At 37.8% G+C, this 20,513-nt stretch overlaps 1 protein-coding gene across 4 annotated transcripts in view; it reads right to left on the bottom strand.

Moving 5' to 3' along the window:
- The window catches only part of PARD3B (par-3 family cell polarity regulator beta), a 391,710-nt gene that overhangs the window by 227,140 nt on the left and 144,057 nt on the right, over positions 1 to 20,513 (bottom strand). For all 4 annotated transcript variants that reach the window (XM_063162314.1, XM_063162315.1, XM_063162316.1 and 1 more), the window contains exon 5: positions 3,977 to 4,068. In XM_063162314.1, the coding sequence (XP_063018384.1) occupies positions 3,977 to 4,068 (92 nt within the window). The remainder of the gene's footprint in view (positions 1 to 3,976; positions 4,069 to 20,513) is intronic.

Raw genomic sequence — 20,513 nt, 5'->3', positions numbered from 1 at the left:
AAAAAAAGCCACCTTCAGAATTTACAAGAGAACTGCCATTACTTAATCTATTGAAAAACATTCCAATGACCCAATGTTTTAAATCTCTCCTATAATAAAATTCAACTCGCAAAATGTCAAATCAAAATTTTCAGACTCCCAAGGGATACAGTCCTGAAAAGTTTCCCAGTACTTCTGCAGTGAAATGTTTTAAGAGAATCCAGGCAAAGGGACTTCCCATTAGCTTCTAAAAAGAGAAGCCAAAATCCTTCCACATACTGACACTCATTTACTCCATGTGAAATTGATTTCCCCTACTTAAATCAGCGAATTGACTTTTTTAAAATCAAACCGTTTTCCTGCTTGAGTGAGGGATGTAAAACAATCCAAGTCTGGATCTTAAAGTTCAACTGACTAGGCTTCTTAATCATGCAATATTAATCATGACACTCTTTCTCTGCTTCCCTCTGAAATACCCATTATTGGCTGCAGTTAGAAATGGACCCTGACCTCAGACAGGTTGGTGCTCTGATGAGAAGGCTCAGATCATTTTCTCAGATGAGAAGCTGATATTTTGCTCAAGCATTACAGGCCTTAAAGCTTACCAAACCCAGTGACAGGAAGGAAAGCAGGGAAAGCAGCAGAGCCAGTAGTAGTCTTCCTTCCTCCATAGCCCTTTGTCCACAGCATGGAGTAACTCACAATTATGCTGAAATATTACCTATATTAACATCTCTTGATGTGGCTTATTTAAATGAAGAGTTAATGACCTGGTGGTCCCTCATGGCCCTAACAACTTTAAAATTCAACAAGAAAAACACCTGAACAAAGCAGAGTTTTGAGTAACTCTTTCACATAGGAGACAATTTAGATATTAAGATACTTTTTTACTGCTTGTGAAAAAATAGCCTTATTATTTAATATTATTTTATTAATAAAACCTTCCTTACTTGCATTCAATCAAATAAAGATAATTGAGACAGACAGATGGTCTCTAGTGACTCATTATTTCCCTTTATAAACCTTCTACTCCTAATGAAAACACTTTTGGAAAAACAGTTTAAAAAACTTGACTCACAAGAAAAGCCAAACAAAAATCAAATCATTGCTATAAATTTTAAATTCATTGACTTTTGAAATTCTTGTGAATTTCACAGTGCTATGAACTAACTTTGCTTTACAAAATACTGCATTCAGAACCTCTCAGGTTCATTGAAAAAGTGGAATATTTTAAAAATACTCGAATATAATTCACAATTTTGATGAAAAATTCCTTATAGTACCCATCTCAATTCTTGCAGGTAAAACAGTGTTTTTAAAAACCACCTCAGGACACAGCAACCACAAATGCGGCATATTATGGTTATTACTCTACTGTGACTATGTAAAATTGCTCCTTTCTCTCCATATTGTTTTGATTTTTATTTACTTGGTTGGTTTTGGCAATATTTTTCAGACAATGCAATCTCAATCAAGATTAAGACAATTCATCTCAAAAAAAGAAAATAACTATTGCCAATGCAAAAAGATTCTTGGGAATACCCTGTTCCGGCCAGCTTTCCCTTTTCTCCCTGTCTGTTCAACACTTACTTGATTGATACCCCGACATCAATCAAGTGGGCCCCAATCTATATTCTTTATCACTCTTCCTTCCACGTTCCTATGTCAAGATAGTTTGCAGAATTCAGCAAAAATTGTAAGACATCTACAGAAACCTAAGCTTATTCTTGTCTGGTTTGTGACAGAGTAGACCTAGCCACTTGAGAAATCTGAATACCTCTGAAAAGTATCACAAGGGGTTTTGTCATTGTCAACGTTTCCAAAAGCCACCGAATAATGAAGCAAACAAGTATCACAACCTCCTTCTGAAGAATCCCAAATGCAAGCAATGAATTGTTTAACTCGATAAACAATAATATGCTCTCAGAAAATTCCTAAGAGGACTTAGATAGCCTAAAACACCCTAGTAAAGGCATAAGGAAAACAGTAAATATGAACAGTGTGCACAGAGCTTGATTAATCCCCATTACAAATTAACGGATCAAGAGACAAATGAGTGCATATATTTGGTGATGCATAATAATTACCTCAGGTGAAACAAGCTGTAGAAATCTTTAGCAACATTCCACAAACAGAAAATACGCATTAGTGACTGAACTAAGTTCTATACCTGCATGATGAACACTAATCAGCAGGCGTCTAACTTAGAGGCCCAGCAGGTGCAGGGAAAGCTGGAAAAGCACTCCAGTTCCTTTTCATTATGACACCATTCTAAAAATATGCATCAGTATCAGCAGGCAGAAGGAATTACAAAATGGCATAGGAACTGGGTGACAAGGAGGCCTTCAAGAGAGAGCAAAAACCCCAGAGAGATTGAGTTGAAAAACACAACTGTACCAAGATGATGAAATTGCCCATGAAACTACAGAAATTATGACTCAAAGAACAAGAAAAACTGAGAAATTAATTCCCTTAAAGGGAAAGACAAATTTTTATTTGCCTTGAAATGCTGTGAAAGGAAAGGTGATCCTTCTCCACAAATCCTGGCATGGCCCAGATCACCAGCAATGTTCAAAGCCCCTGCTCTTGCTAACTTCCCCACAGGCATGGGGTACATATTCATGCCTCTTTCACAGACCCCTTGTAGGTAAAAAGGGAATATTAAGACTTGTTTTTCTCTCAGATGTTTGCAAGGATAAATGCTCTAAGATTAAGGCATACAGGTACTGTTTATTTCATGAGTTTTATCTTATACTGTTTTGACAAACAACTATAAGCTGCAGAATTATAGCAAATAACTATCTGCCATCATTAAAATTGAAACAGATTAATTTTTCACATTTTAACTGTCACATAGAGGTTTGTCATGTAACACTTTTTAATTTAATTATACAACATGCTATATATATCTCAAGAGTTCTGCAACAAACATAAGATAATGGACAAAGTACTGAATTCCTCTACCTACTCAGAAAGCTGACCTCAACACAACCTGAATCACCAGTCAAAACTGAAATTTGAGCTTATGATGAGATAGAAAATCAGCAGCATGAAAACACTCCAACACTACCAAGGATCTGACCAACTTACTCTCTGAAATTAAGGCGCCCTGGCTTGATAATTTGGTGTAACAAATGCTATCTACAAACCCATTATCTTTTCAATTTCATTTCAGCCATTTAGAATTTTCCCTTTGATTTCAGGAGCAATAAACATTGTTACTCATTACTGAACTACTTGAGAACACCTAATTTCTTCTCCTCTAGTTTCCACTATGCAGCTCTCAAGTTTTATTCCACTGGTTTCCAATGGAGATTATATATTTAAGTGTTGTTTAAAATTTAGACTGGTTAAAATAAAAGTTATTTCCTAAAACGTCAATGGAACTATGACCACATTCAGATAGAACAGCACAGCCATCTCTAGTTTGTTATAACTGCAGAGAAGAAAAGGATTTATTCCACCTGGCTTCTTTAGTGAAAGAATGCACAGGGAAATATTGCAAATATTAGCAATGGTTTACACTGTGTATTCACAGAGATACAAAACCTACTACAGGATATAGCAAAGTAATAACCTTACCACTCAATCCTGGAGATGACACTTAAAACAAAGGAGATAATTTTAGGATTATATAGTTCAGTTAAACAGTTATTTATTGAGATATATGATTACAAACATTCTCTATCCTAAGACATGAAACACTTGCAGGACTGAATAAAAACCAAAACCTAGATTTCCCCCCTACCTTTATACTACAAACAGCACAAAAATTCCTTCATATTCATCAATGAGTGCAAGACATAGTCATGCTCAAATATGTGCTCTGTTATGTGAATCAAATGCAATTTTAGGGTGGGAAAGGCAGGAGGAGGAAGAGATCATGGTGATAAGAAGCACAGTGCAGAACCAGAGGTGCAGCTGGAATGAGAAGTCAGTCTTGTATTGCATAAATTGACAAACCACACTTGAGCCAGCACCAAACAGATGTTCCTACCTGCTAGGGAGCCGGGCCCTCTGAGCCAACAACAGTTCTGTGGGTCCAGTGAGGCTCATCTCCCCATCCTGAAAAGATGCCTGGGAAGCACCCTGTTGAGAGATTTCAAAGGGTATATTGAAACTATGTACATAATAATGCATAATAATAAAACATATATAATGCCGTATTTGTGTTTTAAAATCTGTATTTGAAGAGAAATTCATTCTTGAAATTACATCATCTCACTGACAGTGAGGACTAAAAGACTCATTCTGGATGGATCACCTGTGACAGCATTTGGAGAAACAGGAAGGTATCTAAAGTCCTGCTCCTTGTGCCAATCCCACCACCCTTCCACTGGAGAAGCTTAATGTTTTAAAGTTGTACTGCTTTACCTTCTCTGCCTATCTAACCTGAATGCCATTCTCTCCCACTCTGAGACACTTCCTTTCTCCCAAGAGATGACACAGACCCTGAGTAAACCAAACAGCTTTTTTTTGTGCTCTATCCCTTGGCAGTGTTTATCTAGCAAAGACATATTTTCAGAGTAGCTTCCCGGAAAAAGAAATTATGCAGCCATTTGGACAATCAGACACAAAAATACAGTGCACAGAGATGGACAATGCTAAAGCTCTTGAAAACTACTATTTAACTTTCTTTTTGTGATCCTTGCACTCAGTGTTTGCATTTTTTTCATACTGGGAGAGGGAAATAGTTACCAACGAGATAAGACCACTGTCAGCAGGTGATGTATTAGCTTTAACATACTGTACTTCATCCCAACCCTTATGGCAATAACGTAAACAGAGCAAAATCTGTAACATAGACCTTTTTTGGAGAGGTCACTTCTGTCAACTGTGCAACAGGAATAGAGCTGGAAGACATAAATCTTCAGCTGTCAACACACTAAGAGAATTCAATTCAGAGCCTGATCCTAACTAGATAAAGGCTAAAGTTAATCATTATTTTTTTGTTGTTGCAGTGGTACAGTTTTTCAGTGTATACACTTGCCATATTAAGTTGTCTCAAGGCAAAAGGTAGCAATGCTATAAATTAATTTCAAAGAAAAAAGCCAACTGGATAGGTAATTTAATTTGCAATAAAAGTTCTGCACCAGTTATTAGAAGTTTCAGTTTCTCTCAAAATATGAGGTTCTAAAGGTTTGGTGTTTCCAGTCCCTCAAAGATTTGTAGAACTTATTTTTAGTTTCTAAGTATCAAGAGAGTTGGGGGCAAGTGTGGGTTGCCTTGTGCTTCAAAATCATGAGCAGCATTGTAAGCAAACCCTTGAGATACAAACCAAGCTGGACCCTTTTTGGTTTGCATGGTGCTTCTGAACCCAGAATACTGGTAGTGATGCTGCTTGTGTGTTAATTAGAGCAGAAGCCAATGGACTTGTCTTCAACTGCAAGACCAATATAGTTCACTCAAAGTCAACTTCCGTCACTAATAAAGAACCACTTAGAAAAGCTGCGTATTGAGTATGTGCCATCTCTTCCAATCACTTTCCACAGCGGAATCACATGTCAAGGAACAATTGTTGTTATATGAAGTATATTCCATACTAATCTCATAAATCAAGAGTTTGACCTCAAGCAGTGCATTACCAACAGAAATCAGACACACAGTCTTCCTATGTTAAAACTCCATCTTGACAAAAGGTTTAAAAAAAAATCTTGGTAGCAGCAGATGTTGGAAGCAGACAAACCCTTAACAATAATGCTCGCAACCATGCTAACCTCCGTTAGCCTGCCACTGAAAACACTGGTGCTATGAAGGCCCTTCTTTATGGAAAGTTAAACATAGTCACACCTTGAGCAGATTCAGGGTTGTGATTTACTAGACCCTTTTCTCCCAGACACTGACTGCAACACAGTACATGACACAGAACATGCTACTCATGCCTCAGAACTGTTTTGCCATCTGAAGCCTCCCTTACAGTCTACACAAGCAACATAAGCTATGCTACTCCTCTGTCTCTGGGCTTTTGGTTACTGCTGGTTTTGCTGTGCTGAGATTACATCCATGCTTGTGCCCTATCTCCCACTTCTTGGGAAACAGATTTCCCAGCAATGATAAACACAGAGGTTCAGAACACAATCTTGTATCTTGTTTCTGTTGACTGATTCACAGATTTTTTTGACCAGAAAGAAAAAAAATTTAATCAACAAGTATAATCTCACACTTTAATTTGCTGTGTGGCACAGTACAACATTGCTAAGAGCACAGTAAGACTCCAAGATAAGCAAGAGGTCCTTACAGAAAGATGGCAACAAACAGCTTTCTTTTCTGCTAAAGGCCAGACCAGGAGAAAGTATCTTGAAGTTTGATAAGAGGATTGTAATAGATACTAGAGGTATCAGACCTTTGGAAGAGATCTTCAAAAACAGATTTATAAACATGTCTCATGTTTCAAGGCATGATTGTTCCAGTGCCAGAAAATAATAGGGTAGCCTTGTGAGGCACCTGACAGTCATACGCATCCACATTTTAATCTTTCCAAGAGATAAACCTTCTGTGAGGAATTACAGGATGAAATTTGGAGTCCATAACACTTACAGTTTGCATTGTTTATTTTATTTATGGGTTTTTTTGAGTTGGTGTGGTTTTTTATTGTGGTGTGGAGGCTTTGCTTGTTTAAATTTAAGGGTAAAAGCTTCTAAAGAAAAAAGTTATCCTCTCCTAACTGGAGAGAAGTGTGCTGAAGGATGTCAGAAAAAGCTCAGTGTCAGAGGCCCCATCATGCACACCACTGCCTGTTTAGATTTGTAGGAGTATAGTGCTCCCACATATCACAGATTATCACATGCTCAAGTCAATAAACACAAAGCCAGATATATTTGAAGGCTTAACTGATCAAGGAAACATGAATCATAACACTGACATTCTAAGTGAGCTCTCTGAGAATGACATTAGAGCTCCAGTCACGTAACAATCACTATAAATGGACAAATTCCTTTCATACTTGAGCGTTACATTAGAAGCACAGTAAATTTAAACAGATCATCTCCTGACAAATAAGCAGAATAATAGCAAACCAACAATGCACAATTAAAGACACTGTCAAAAGACAATGACCCAATACACATAAAAATGCTCAATCTCTCGTTCAATGTTTAAAGACTGATTGTCAGTTTCTCAATAGTAGCAGGATTGAGGACAAACTGACTAACAAACTGACTCAAATTCAGCTGACATTGTAACAGATTTACAGCGACAGAATTGCAGTATTCACTTAGGACACAGGAATAAAATGCAAAATCGTGTGGTAAAAACAAAAGCCAAGGAAGCATAAGCATCTAAGAACAGTGTAATTTTTAAATTTATTTACATAGGCATAATTTGAATTAAGCAATTCTTCTTAGTGCTACTAAAAGCACGTTCTTCAAATTAGGTGTAAGTAGAAGAGACTGATTCTATTAAATAGCCCTCTGCAAACAACTGCAACCCAAATGCCAGGAAGAGTCTTGTATTCCTTATGTGACAGCTCTCAAGTTAGGTAAAGAGGTACATAAGGTGACAGGAGTGACAGAGTACGTACCAGTAGTGACATTTTCTCCTTTGTGAACATCCACTCTTCTCAAGTCAGCATGGGCATATGTTTGCCCCAGCAATAAACATGATGAGTCAGTTATAGTCTTATTGAGCTTAGGGAGTATGACCAAGTCTACAGTCTTTTTCTTTAATTTTTGAAAAGGCTTTTTTCGTAAAACCCACAAAATATTCGAGGAGAAAAGCAATAGTGGCACTTTTTGACAGAGACATCAAAGTATCCATTTTTTTGCTAGAAAAGAGACAGAGACAGAATTGACTGAAAATGGTCAAACCAATAATTTGTATTTAAAAGGATGCAGTCCTGAGCAGCCAACACAGCAGTAGTTGCTTCGACATCCAGGCTGCCCACCAGTCCCACAGCTCTTTTTCCTCATTATCATAGCAACCCAAAAAATATGGACTTTGGTATCTCCAAAAAAAAAAAAAAACTGTACTAGTTTGTTACCATTTGTTACCTAAACTCTGGCTAGAGTGTCGTTTTGAGTTCCATTTTAACTGAAATGAAATCTTTTGTTGAGGTTCTTCTGCAGCTGAAGTTTGCACATTCACTCAAGAACAGACTACACCACCTAGCTCAGCAAGAAAACTTCACAAATATTCACAGGCCACCAGTCACTATAGAAAGGCCCTAAATCACCTCAAGTCTGTCTGGCAGGCTCAGAACACAATTCATTCTTAAGACAAGTAAGTTTTTGGATAGCATAAAATTGCCAACACATCATTTTTAGGAAAGCTGTGTAGCAAAAACCACCCTATAATTGAAAAAGCTTATTATACAATAGCCAACATGAAAAAAATCCCAAAATAGATAAATTTAGAGAAAGAGGACTCTAAATAAAGAACTGGAGAAAATTCTGAGTGCAGGATGCTCTTGAAAGTATAAAATGGTCATCAAACACTAGCAATAAACTTGAAGGATATAAGATCTATTAATAGAAGAAATAAACACATCTACTCAAATTAGGACTCAAACAGTCTGGTATACCCAAGGGAAAGTATCTTTATCTGAGACTTTCTCTTAATGACAAAGTTAAAAGTGAAAATGTATGTCTGAAGTTCCAGTTTCCAGTACTGTATTCCCTGAGGGCCTCAGCTCTTTAAAACAAAGGAAAAGTATCCAAATCAAAGAGCAGAAGGTCATGGAGCAGGGTGGCAGGCTGCAGAACTCCCTCTCCCTGCTTGGCCAACAGCAAACCTTCTTCCAAGAAGGTTCAGTAAGAGTTCAGATCTCACCAACATCAACAGTGAGATGCAAGGAAACCTGGGGGTGAAAGGGATGCTTAGTTTACAAATGCAGGAAATGTCTCATCTACTGCTCTCACAACAGACAATTTTAATTACTGTATTTAAAAATTGAACATTTTTAGCAACACTTTCAGGATCATGTGAGCATTTCTGACAGTCAGAATGAGTTTTAAAAGCCACAGCACTATACTTAGCTTTAAAAATCAACACTTTCATAAATATTCCCAAACCAATTAGCCTGTGTTATAAAGTTGTTTACCTTTACCTAGAACAACAAATGCAATACCTGACATTGCATAGAGAAGACCATATAACTCATGGAACACATACAGAAAGGCCCTTTGTTGTTCTGGAATAATGTAACCAAGCACAGGTTAAAATACGATAACCCTATCTGAAGCAAAGTTAGACATATCTTGCTGTAATGCTCAGCAGTAGCATTCTATGCTGTTTTCAAGTTCTGGCCAACTGTACATAGCTTTTTAGGTCCAAAAGGCTTCTCTGTGGCTCACTTGGTCTGTTGGGACAAAATGTAAGTTGTGTATTCCTGAAATGGCTAAGAAACTTTGTTCAATCACAATAACCACTGCCCTTCATTCTGATACTCTTCAGCCTCAGTTTGCAAAACAAAGAATGCAGCACAACACAAGCTTTCAAAATATTCAGTATCAGCATCTCCTCCTCCATTTAGCATTAAATTCACAACAGGCCTGATTGAAGATGTGGCACTAAAACCCTTCATAGAGAAAACATTTGTTTTATCTTTACAGAGTCAGATTATCCCTAGGCCATGGAACAATCTGACAAGGGAAATACATAACAAGCTTCCAGTAAGTAGAAACCTGTACTATAACTGTAGCAGTAACACCTCTGTGTAGGAAAAAACTTTTGTAACTGAGGGATCTTGGTTTGGACTGGGACAGAATTAATTTTCTTCCTAGTACCTGGCACAGTACTATGTCTGGGATTTAGTAAGAGAATGATGTTGATAAACTACTGATATTTTGGTTGTTATTGAATAGCGCTAGCCCTAAGTCAAGGACTTCTCAGTTTCGCACACTCTGTCAGAGAGGGGGTGCACCAGAAGTCATAAGTGAGCACAGCTGGGACAGCTGAAGGGTTATTTCACAGCCTAGAACATTGTGGTCAGGACAAACTGTGGGGAGCTGGCTGGGAGAGACCAATCACTACTCAGTGATCAAGCTGAACATCAGTCAGGAGGTGGTGAGCAATTGTGTTGGGCACCACTTGTGGTTTTGGGTGTTGTTCACTCATTCAAGGATTAGATATGAAGTTGGTGTCAACATCTGCGTTTCATTTGCTTGGCTAATCTTTCATTACCAAGATAACAACAGACTAACTTCCAATCTTCCAGTCCATACATCTTTACATAAAAATCCAAAACTGCTTCCTAAAATATATGCAAGAATGGTTTAGTATTGCAAAGGCATGCATAACAATGCCTCAAAAAATTCCAGATTAATTTTTTAATTTAATATAACTTTCCTTTTTTTCCTCCTAAGTAAGAATAATAAAATAAAATTCACACTGCATTGCTAAAATCAATACATCAAGGGTGGAAACCAATGCTAAGGAGGCTAACAAAATGCTGCTAAACTGAAAGAAAAGTATTAATGTTTATTACTGTGTATTTCTTATTTTTCCAGTGGTCTGCTTGATTGAAATCACTGTGCCATAGAACGTGGGAAGTATTTCTAAACAGCTTACAATACTTCCATTTCACTTACTGATTAAACTACATCATCCTCTCAACTATTCAGAATGAAATTAATTTGAAATGGATAATTGATGCAATTGTGCTGTATCTACAAATGCAATTAATCACTTGCTAAAGATGATTTTTAGGCAGCCAACTATTATGAAAATAAGAATCACACAGCCTCTTTCAATCTTGTCAATTGAAACGTATTCAACTGGACTGGTAAAAGATATTTTTCAACATAAGAATAGCTGTATGTCTTCAGATATTTTTAATAACATCCAAGCGGATTCATGTTTAATTAGCAGAGCACAAAGAAAAGCCATAATATAGTACGGCTTTTAGCAATTACATGACAGTTTCAGGAACCACAACAGAAATATTTTTTCCCCTCAACTACCAATGGATTTCTTGAATATTGTAGTGAGTTGTGATCTTGGCATTTAAAACCAAGGGCATAAATGGACACTCTCCTGAGAATCAGTCTGGAGTAAGAAATTATTCCCCCAAATTGTTTGTAACAACTCTCTGCTGAGGGTCATCATTACAGCTGGACTGCACTGGTGGATTGCACACTGCTCAGTGCAAACACTGAGCTGCCTGAAATCCCAGTCCCCAGCATGTCCAAGTACTCTGGCTGAGCTGGCACTGAAGCAGATTCAGAGCCAGCTATCACATGTGCAGTCCAAGGGAGTGCCCAGTATCTTTAGGAACTATGGGACAGGAACATCATGCACACACAGACACACATTTTCAAAGTGATTGCTTCTGCTTTAGCTCAGTGGTCCACAACTTCAGTCAGAATAACATGAGGGAAAATTCTTAGTAGCACACAGGATGTGCTGAGCCATGACACCAGGGAAGGGTACCCATCTCCTGGGCTAAGTGTGGGAGGTAACCCCCTCTACCCTCCTAATTATTACTGGCCCTAAGCCAGCAGACACCTTGGAGTCCCTGCCTTCTACATGGGGAAGATACTGTTAGTATCAAACATAGCTCCCAGGGAGCACCAGAATCGGCTGTAATCAACACCAGGGGAGCTTCAGTTCTTCAGGGACACAAGCTACACCAGCCAGGCTCCTTCCACTGCACTCCCACTGAGCTCTTCTGGACATGTTCAACTTCTGTATGTAAAACACACCTTGCCAACATCAACCTTCAAAATGCTCTCCCTGATCCTTCCTGCTATACCTACTCCCAATCTGTTTCATGCTAATCATTCAAAAATCTAGCTGAGAACCACTGTCTGCATGGAAAAAGCAATGCTCTGTTTCCTAAAGTCCTACATAAACAGTAAATTCTTCATTATTAAGAGAACCAAGGATTACTTTATGCCCGGGGTTCAAAATTGTTACACGTGATTTTGGCACGAGAACTCCAAGAATCCTCATATTAAAAACTTCTCTATCACTGAGAAAAAAATTCACTAGTTATAACAGTGCTAGAGAGTTCACATCTTTCTTGCAAAAGTGAAGGGAAGGAAGAGGTGCAGCTAAAGTGCCTGAGTACTTCAATTTATGAAGGGCTGAGAAAAGGAGAAAAATGTAAAAAAATACCTCAGTTAAAAGTCTCCAGAAGAAGCTGTCATACACATAAAACTCTGGACTTAGGCTCAGCATTTTTAACAATTTCTAGACTGAGGTGTGAGCAATGCCTTTTCCAAAACAGGAAATTGTCATCTTATTGCGGGGGTTCCATACTTTTGTCTCCTTATCACAAAAGTTCCATACCTTCTTGGTATTTTCTCATGGACATCTCCTCAGAGCACTGACTCTTTCCTCTTCACAAAGCAGCCAACTGACTCCAGCTCCCTTCTCACCCAGCCACCGCACTCTTTTATAGCATCTGCTTCTCATTGCTTACAGCTGTGGCCTGTTAAAGTCAGGCCTCTCCCTCATCTTTGCTAATTGGCCCAGCTGCAACTCCTTAGGGGTAAGATTACTTTCTACACTACCTTTATTTTCTTATATTCTGTCCTCCCTACAGCAGAAAGCTGCTTTTAAAAGAAGCATTGATAGTATATTAATAAATATTAGGATTTGGCACCTTCATTGGCCCAAAACCAATTCCTAAAATAAATGGAAATGCTCCAGTAAGGGTGAAAAAAACCTCCAAACCAAACAAGCCACACACACCAACCAAAAAACTACTGGAAACATAAGTAATATGGTATGTGTTTACAATTTTAGGGAGCTGTCACTATTGGAATATTTACCTAAAGGATGCAGTTAACTGGCCAACCATATAATCACTGGCACCTTTAAAAAAGAGGATATGTTTATTAGCACTGTCCCCATTTATCATGCTTGTTTTAATTGCCTATGAGGTCTCTGCCTGCACTGCAAGCCTACAGAGTCACTACACAGCAGTATCAGGAGGACTTTCTGCCTGAGTCTGTAGTATTTGCATCTCAGCAAGATAATTAATTTGAACTAAGCCATGCTTAGAGCACTTGAAATATTTTGGCTGACCTGCTATCTGCTAGGACATTAATATTTTCATTTTATTTACCTTGTGGTATTTTTATTCTAGTTTCATATTTTAAAGACTGTTGCTAAATTTCCTGTCCAGAAATACATGGGTGACCTTTTATTTATAAAGAATATTTAGCAGCGGTATCAACAGTGCCAAGGCACCAAAGAAGCAGGTGTTTCCAAGCTAAAATTTGTGATTTTTTTTTTGTATCATCCACTTAGAGACAAAAATATATATTTTTTAAAAGTGTATAAACTTTGGACATCTGAGTTACTACAGAAATTATTTGTAAGCAATTATTCCCATAGCAACAAGCATCATTTAAAAGTGTACTATCGTTAGCTCCACAAATGCACACTAGTCCCTTATTTTGGTTGCAAACTGCCAGTAGGCAATTAACACTGCAAAAAACAGGAAAGAAATTAATGTTTCTACAAGAAAATCTACCAAATTTTCTCAGACCAAGAGAATACCAGCATGACCTTTCCTGGCTTGACTCACTGCTTGAAGCCTCCCAAGATTTAATTGACAAAACATTTTACAAGAGATTTGCCAACTACAAAGCTACATTTTGACTAATTTCTTTTTCATTTAGAGAGAATTCCTTTTTTAAAGTAAAGAAAAAAATCTCTTAACCCACTATGCATTACATCAGGATAACTTCTTCATGAAAGTAATACTTAGAGGACATCTAAATCTTATCTAGACAATAATATTATTATGACGCCACATCCCTACTTCTCCCACAAATAAAATTTGAATTTTATTCCAACCACATACTAATTCTGAACACTTAAAAACAAATCCCACAAACCTAACGCACAATAAAGGAAACTTAACATATGTAATTGCACTACTGAATCAAAACTTTCTGCTTTCATTACAACAATATGCCCTCAATATTATCTGAAAGGCTTCTAAAAAACATGTATTACCCAAGAGCTCAATGTACAAGTGATACTTTAACCTTGCATCTCTATTCCTTGCAATAAATTCTTTAATGACTTCACCTGTTTTTTCATCAAAATTAAATTACATGTGTCTTCCCCACCACAAGTGACAGTGGGGGTTTCTGAAATTTAAAAATCAAATCCATTTTCAAAGTTTAAATGGGTCTTCATTAAAGTTGCATTTGATACTTTGCTGTTAATTCCCTTTGTGAATGGCATGTATAATGAGATGCCTTAAACATGCTATGTTGGTCAGCAGGAATCCACAGATCCATTGATTCTGTAACAAAAAGGATAACCACATGGTTACCAGGAGCCTACCAAGCACTGCTCACAGCCTGTGAGAACCAACGTTAAGCTCTGACTTGGATCAGAAATTTGTAGTCACTGCTTTGGAACAGCAACATCAGTAAGATGCTGCAAAGGTATAAAAATGCTTCTTCTCTTACTTCAACAGCTACAGCCATAGCCCTATTTAAGCCAAGAAGGCAGTCATCTCAGTAACCAGCATGAGAGGAAACTATGAAAAAGACTGCCATATCTTCTCAGACATGCCTTTTTGTAACATCCCACTTATCAGGGACAGCCTGGCATAGTCCCTGTGCCAGTAATCCCTGGGTCACACACACAAAGACCACTACAGTCCAGTCCACCTGGCCACTTTTTCTCCCAAAAGACAGAGCTGTGCCAGGGAATGACAGGCCTGGCTGGGGCCATGCTCTGCTCCTGCTGATCTGCATTTGCCCTGTGCATGATGTATTATTATTACAGGGTATTATGTTAACTTTTCCTCAGTGTGCAATGTATGTTAGTAATTGCTAGTTACGTTACTTCTATTCCTCATATGGGATTATCACAGTGGAGCAACAGCACTGATTAATCAATTAGCATGGATTCATTAGAGATGAACGATAGGGCAATGTAATTGTGTTTACTGAACAATGGATGACAGTGTGCTTAAAGCCCAGGATTTCTAATAATGATATATACATAACATCATGAATATTTAGAGCACCTTCACTGCAAAGCTAGAGAGACAATCAGGATGTGATTCTGTGTGCAAGTAATGCTGGAGCCTGAAGATTGCATAGATGGGAGAGCCACAAGACAGATGGCAGTTAGATGACTTTTTTTAGCTTTGACTAAATCTTTGTAGAACAGCTACAGCATTTCCTGTACTCAAGAATGCACAGGCACGTCTGCACAATGCAGTGGCCAACAGTATAATCAGTCAAAGCCCCAGGTGTCTCAGAAACATTAACCAAGCCATATTAAGCATAAAAACATGAAAAAACTGGCAGAGCCCACTCTATGAAATAAACAGAAGCATACAAGGGTAACTTAAAACTTTTTCCGCAGATGTCTGAGGTGTACATCCCTTTTTGTGGGTCCTTATCAATGGCTGAACACTAAGCTTACAACAGCCAATATGAACACCAAACACTCAGATGCATCTCTCAATATCTAATTAGTGCCCTTTAGGTACTAATGCAATAGTCACAGACCAGACCCTTCTTCTGAGTGATGGTGGTATACAGACTCACCAGCAATTCACATGGATATCAAGAAGTGAGACATGAGAATGATTAATTTCGTGAAAATATGGTGCAAAGAAGAGATATTGAAATACAGCTTTTGCTGCACTCTGCCTAAAAGGAAAAAGCACTAAAAAGGAATGTAAAATATTACAGGGGAAAAACTTTGCTAAAAAGTTAAAGTAGAAAACATGTTCTCTATTATACTCCAGGAAATCGGAAATCTTCACCCAAGTCCAATAGCTGGGTCCCATGTGAGAGTCAATCTACAGCATGGCAAGGACCTGAATACTCTCAGATCACTCATCCAGTATTTTCCCAAGATGCTTCCACATTGTCCCAGGGAACCACAGTCTGAGATTAGCATAGAGCTTCCTCAGCTGGGATCGCAGCCCTTGAATACAAGGTACTAAGAATTACTTTGCCCGTTGAGATCAAAGGCACTTTCATTCCTGCAGGGAGTTAAGTATTCCTCCTTAACTCTGTGGGCTGCAATTTTATTTACTTTGCTAAAGTTTCACATATTGAGTTAATTTAAAACTTATCAGTTTCCTCCAGTCTAAGGAACTTACTGAATCAGTGACTAACAGTATATTGTCCTGAATCAGTGACTAACAGTATATTACATTTAACCATTTGTTCCATATGCTTAGAGATGTTAAAATACCCATATGTACCCATATAAAAATACACCTCTGTGTGTGTGTGTCTGTGTACATATGTGAATGATAAAGTTGCGGATGAAGTTCTTCCAAAAATCTTAACTGGCCACAAAGATAATATGGAGGTCTCCCAATATATCTCAGTACAGGAAGGAATTATCTTTAAAAATTCTCTCCTTGGCACTGGGCATTCTACAAACCAAACTGCCCACCTTCATTCTCAACAAAACCTCCTCAACACTGTAGCAAAGAAAATAAATGATAGCCTAAGGAAAATAGAACACAAATTTGTCTTGCCTCTATTTGACAGGCAACCCCTAAACTAGACATACTCCTAATTTCTCTGTTGCCACACTTTAAACCAAATTTTAAAATAGAATTTCTCAGAGAAAAAAACTAGCCATCTATTCTGAAGAGCACCAAACAAGTAAATAAGGGTTAAAATGTCTGAATCTCTTCAAAGAATTGAGTTGCTTGCATCCAAATGGGAGAAAATACAATGTCCTACATAAACCCCTTGATCTCAATCCCAATTCTCAATGGAAATTAAGGCAACTCTGTAGCATTTTAATTCTGCTGAACTGTATACAAAACCTTGTTTTAGGATCTGAAAGCACTGGCACAATGTTATCCTGAATTTATGAGTGAAAATTCTTAATAAAGCTGAGTTGACTCCTGTGAGCCAAGACATTACTATCACTGGCTTATCTTAAACCTAGCAGGCAATTTAGACTAGAGACACATCACCTGAGAGCATATTGTTATTTCCAATAAATCCTTATGAACCATAGTGGTATTTTCAACCTCTCCTAGGGTTTTTAAAAGTCATCATAAAAAACCCTTCATAAAATGATCTGGTTCCATGTTAATTATTAACTACATATTGAAACAACAGCAATGGTTAGTAAATAACTTGACAGCACTAAAAACTGCAGTGTAAAAAGACAAGATTTATCACACAATTGAAAGGAAGCTGGGTGAAGTAAATATCACAAGCAAAGATAGATCAGCATGTTTGCTGAGAATAAAATAGAACAACAATTATAAAACCTTACAGATTAATTAAGCTCAGGACATTTTAATGAGCACAGTTGTATCCACTAATCAGATTATGATGGGGACTCTCACAACCATGGTTTTTTTTTAATTATTTGAAGAGAATAAGCAAACAAAATCTCATGGGTAATTTCAATTTCACACTACAAAGTTATCATCACCAGAAACAGCTTTTTTAAGGTTGCCTTAATTGTACTGTAGTTGTTGACTAATAGCAACATCTCTAATTGCAAGAACAAAGGTCAGAGAAGACATTTTTGTTGCTTAGGTGAGCACAACAGGTGACATGGACAAATGAGTAACACTCCAAAAGACAGAGAGCAGCAGGAGATACCAACTGTCCTATTTCTTGCATGTGCTCCTGGATAAACACACTATTTCAATTCAATGCCTGTTTCGTTGCTTTTGAGAAAAATACAGGGAAGGTGTACGAACAGAAGTATTGGTAATAAGAAGGCCTTTGAGTAAAAATCCCACTTTTTGTTAATTCTTATTTTAAAATTTAAAAAGGTGATTTCCTAAAACAAAATGTCACAGAGACATATTTAGTATGTGTTTGCCACAAAGTAGAAGGAAATAGCTATAACCCGTCTCCTTGCATGCTTTTGTGAAGCTCTACCATTTCCAACCCCTCCACACAAGATGCTCAAGATGGTTTCAGATACACAGAGAAACTACACTGAGACTTGTTCCCAGTTCCTCAGAACTTGCAAACTGAAAGCATATCACCAAATCGCAGATTAAATCAAGTCTGGCTACCTGAGAGGGCCAAGGTCAGTTAAGACAAAGTGAGGAAGGTGACAGATGCACAAGTGACAAGGTTCAGTACATCTTAGTTCTTTATGAGGCTTCTCAGCTAAGACATGTGAAGCCAGATTGATTTAAACATGAGTATTTCCTTAACTTACAGTTCCCTTAATTTTAAGAAATGTGTTAACAGAAAATCTGAGTGGCCTAAAAAGTTAACAAAGTTTTTATACATGTGAATTATTTTAACTTTAAAACTTCAGTACAATATGCTTAGACACAAAGAACAGTTTTACGTACCAGTGAAATATTTCAAGTACTATTATTTATGAAGAAATTCAATGTTACTTATCCAGGTCAGATAGTAATTAAGAATACTTCGCAACCAGAAATGCAGGGAGACTGGCAGCATGCTGGGTATAAGGATGTGGGTTGTGGTTTATAGATTTTTTTACTTGTCTCACTGCTACTACCTATGCCAAGTTGATCAAAATTTACTATTTAGAAAAACAAATTTAAAAGCATTTTGTACAGTCGAGTTTCTTCTGCCATCACATAGAAAAGCAAAGCTTCTTTTCTGAAGATTTTATAATTGCATTATAACAGCCCTAAACACTAAGCTACAAGAGCTTGCTTGCATCTTTCTTATATTGAGCACTACTGATCTGCATATTTAGTGGCTCCTCATCACTGTAATGCATTCTGGGTGCTCAAAAGTAAAGACATTACCTTTTCTTCTAGAAAGAAAAGGTAGAAAGGAATAGATTCAATGAGTTACTTTGTGAAGGAAAGAACAAGGTAGACTTCCTACAGAAAAGCCTCTCATTCAGAGATGAACTTTACCAAATTCAAAAGCAACTGAAGGAAGCATTCACTGCTTTCTTCTGAAAATGAGCTTAATAGTACAGGAGCTGATACATCCTGCAGGCAAGAGCAATACATCTTAGACAAAAGGTGCCCCCAGTAGAAAAGAAGATCATGGAGGGAATGGCATTTTTTCGAGTGCCTGTGCATAATCTCAAGCAGGGCTTTAAATTTCAACCAAAAAAACCCACTGTGAATTAGGTTTAAAATTTTAATAGAAACTACTGGATACATGAAACAAAACACTGAAATAACAGGGTAATACTGATCTGTGTTGCAAAACTGATGTACTGCTGCATTTTAAGCTACTCAGAGCTTCTGCAATTTACATTCACTCCTGTACAATGGTAATGAAGTGATCAAGCCTGAAGATCACAAATACAAGGGCCTGGGGAGCTGAACTCCAGCTCAGAACTTAGTCTGAACAGTTTCCTCAAGCGTGAATTGACTACAGCACAGTGTTGTGAGCACAGGAGTCCAGGTTCTAAGAGGACCAAGATAAGGCTTTCTGTTTGCTCTGTGGTCTCCCAGCAAATAATCCTTTCCAGTATAAATGGCTACAAATTCCAATAGAGACAAGTTCAGTCAGTGAATGTTCACCAGAACTTAAAACAGGAACCCAACCAGAACACTTTCAGGTATAATTACACTTAATCTGGACTAAAAATTAGTTAATTTCCTTTGTCCAAGTATCCCCATGGCTGTATCCAATACCAACAGCTGCAGTACCATCAAGTCTGGAAAACACAAATGGAAGGATTGAGGGGGCTGAGTGCAAACTGAAATAAAGTTTGAACAGTATATTTTTGCTTATTTTTTTCCCTTAAGCCTGAACTGCCTTACACACTGGTAACAAACAGGAACTGTTTAGCATACGAAAGAAAATATTATTTCTGTTGTTATGGCTATTTGGACATCTGATAGCCTCAGGCAACCCAAAGGGGCCGCAACAACAACAGCTCAGCTTAAAAGACAAAGGGCAGATACCTTTGAAGTGAGAGATGACAAAGAAACAGCAGTAGACCTTGAAGTTTGGTCTGACAGAAAGAACCTGAACATTTCAGAGTAAATAAATTCTATTCATCCTCTCAATTCTCTTGAAGGCAAAAGAGGCACAATGATGCTGAATGCCAGAAAACCTAAGGGCAAAATGCTCTCCCCACAAAACCCTCCTGTATGTCAACAGGAAAGACAACCAGCATTTCAGGGGGGATCAGCAAACAGCACTGAGGAATGATTCTTGAAATTGTTAATATTTTGTGACCTGGCTTTAATTTTATTGTCTGGTAAATGTGAGTGACAGGAAACCCCTCTCAATAAAAAAACCACTAGCAGAGTCTAGTAAGAGGATCCTTTTATTCTTTGACATCCAGGCTGAACAGGCATAAAAGTTTTTAGATAAGAATGTGTGAAGACTATTGCTCACAACCCTGCTCAAACTAGTGGAAAAGACAAGACTCGATTTCCAGCTCTGCAAGTGGACAGATTTTTAGAGACTTAAAACACAATTCAGGACACAGATAAGGTACAGTTTAGAAAATAAATGCTGGGTTCTAGAAGCAAGTAATTTCAAAGTGGAAGCTCACAGTTGTGTCTCCCAGACCTGCACCTGTGTCCTGCACTGGTGATGATACTGAACAGCACAGGGAAAAGAAAATGGCAACTACCTTTCTGCTGGGAAAGGGGAATACAAGCCACTCCTGCACAGGTAAGACTGTGATGTTGGGAAAGGACCTCACCCTGCCGC

This window comes from Melospiza melodia, chromosome 8 (genome assembly GCF_035770615.1).
Source record: "Melospiza melodia melodia isolate bMelMel2 chromosome 8, bMelMel2.pri, whole genome shotgun sequence".
NCBI classification, from domain to species: Eukaryota; Metazoa; Chordata; class Aves; order Passeriformes; family Passerellidae; genus Melospiza; species Melospiza melodia.
This window is presented reverse-complemented; position numbering and strand designations above follow the sequence as displayed.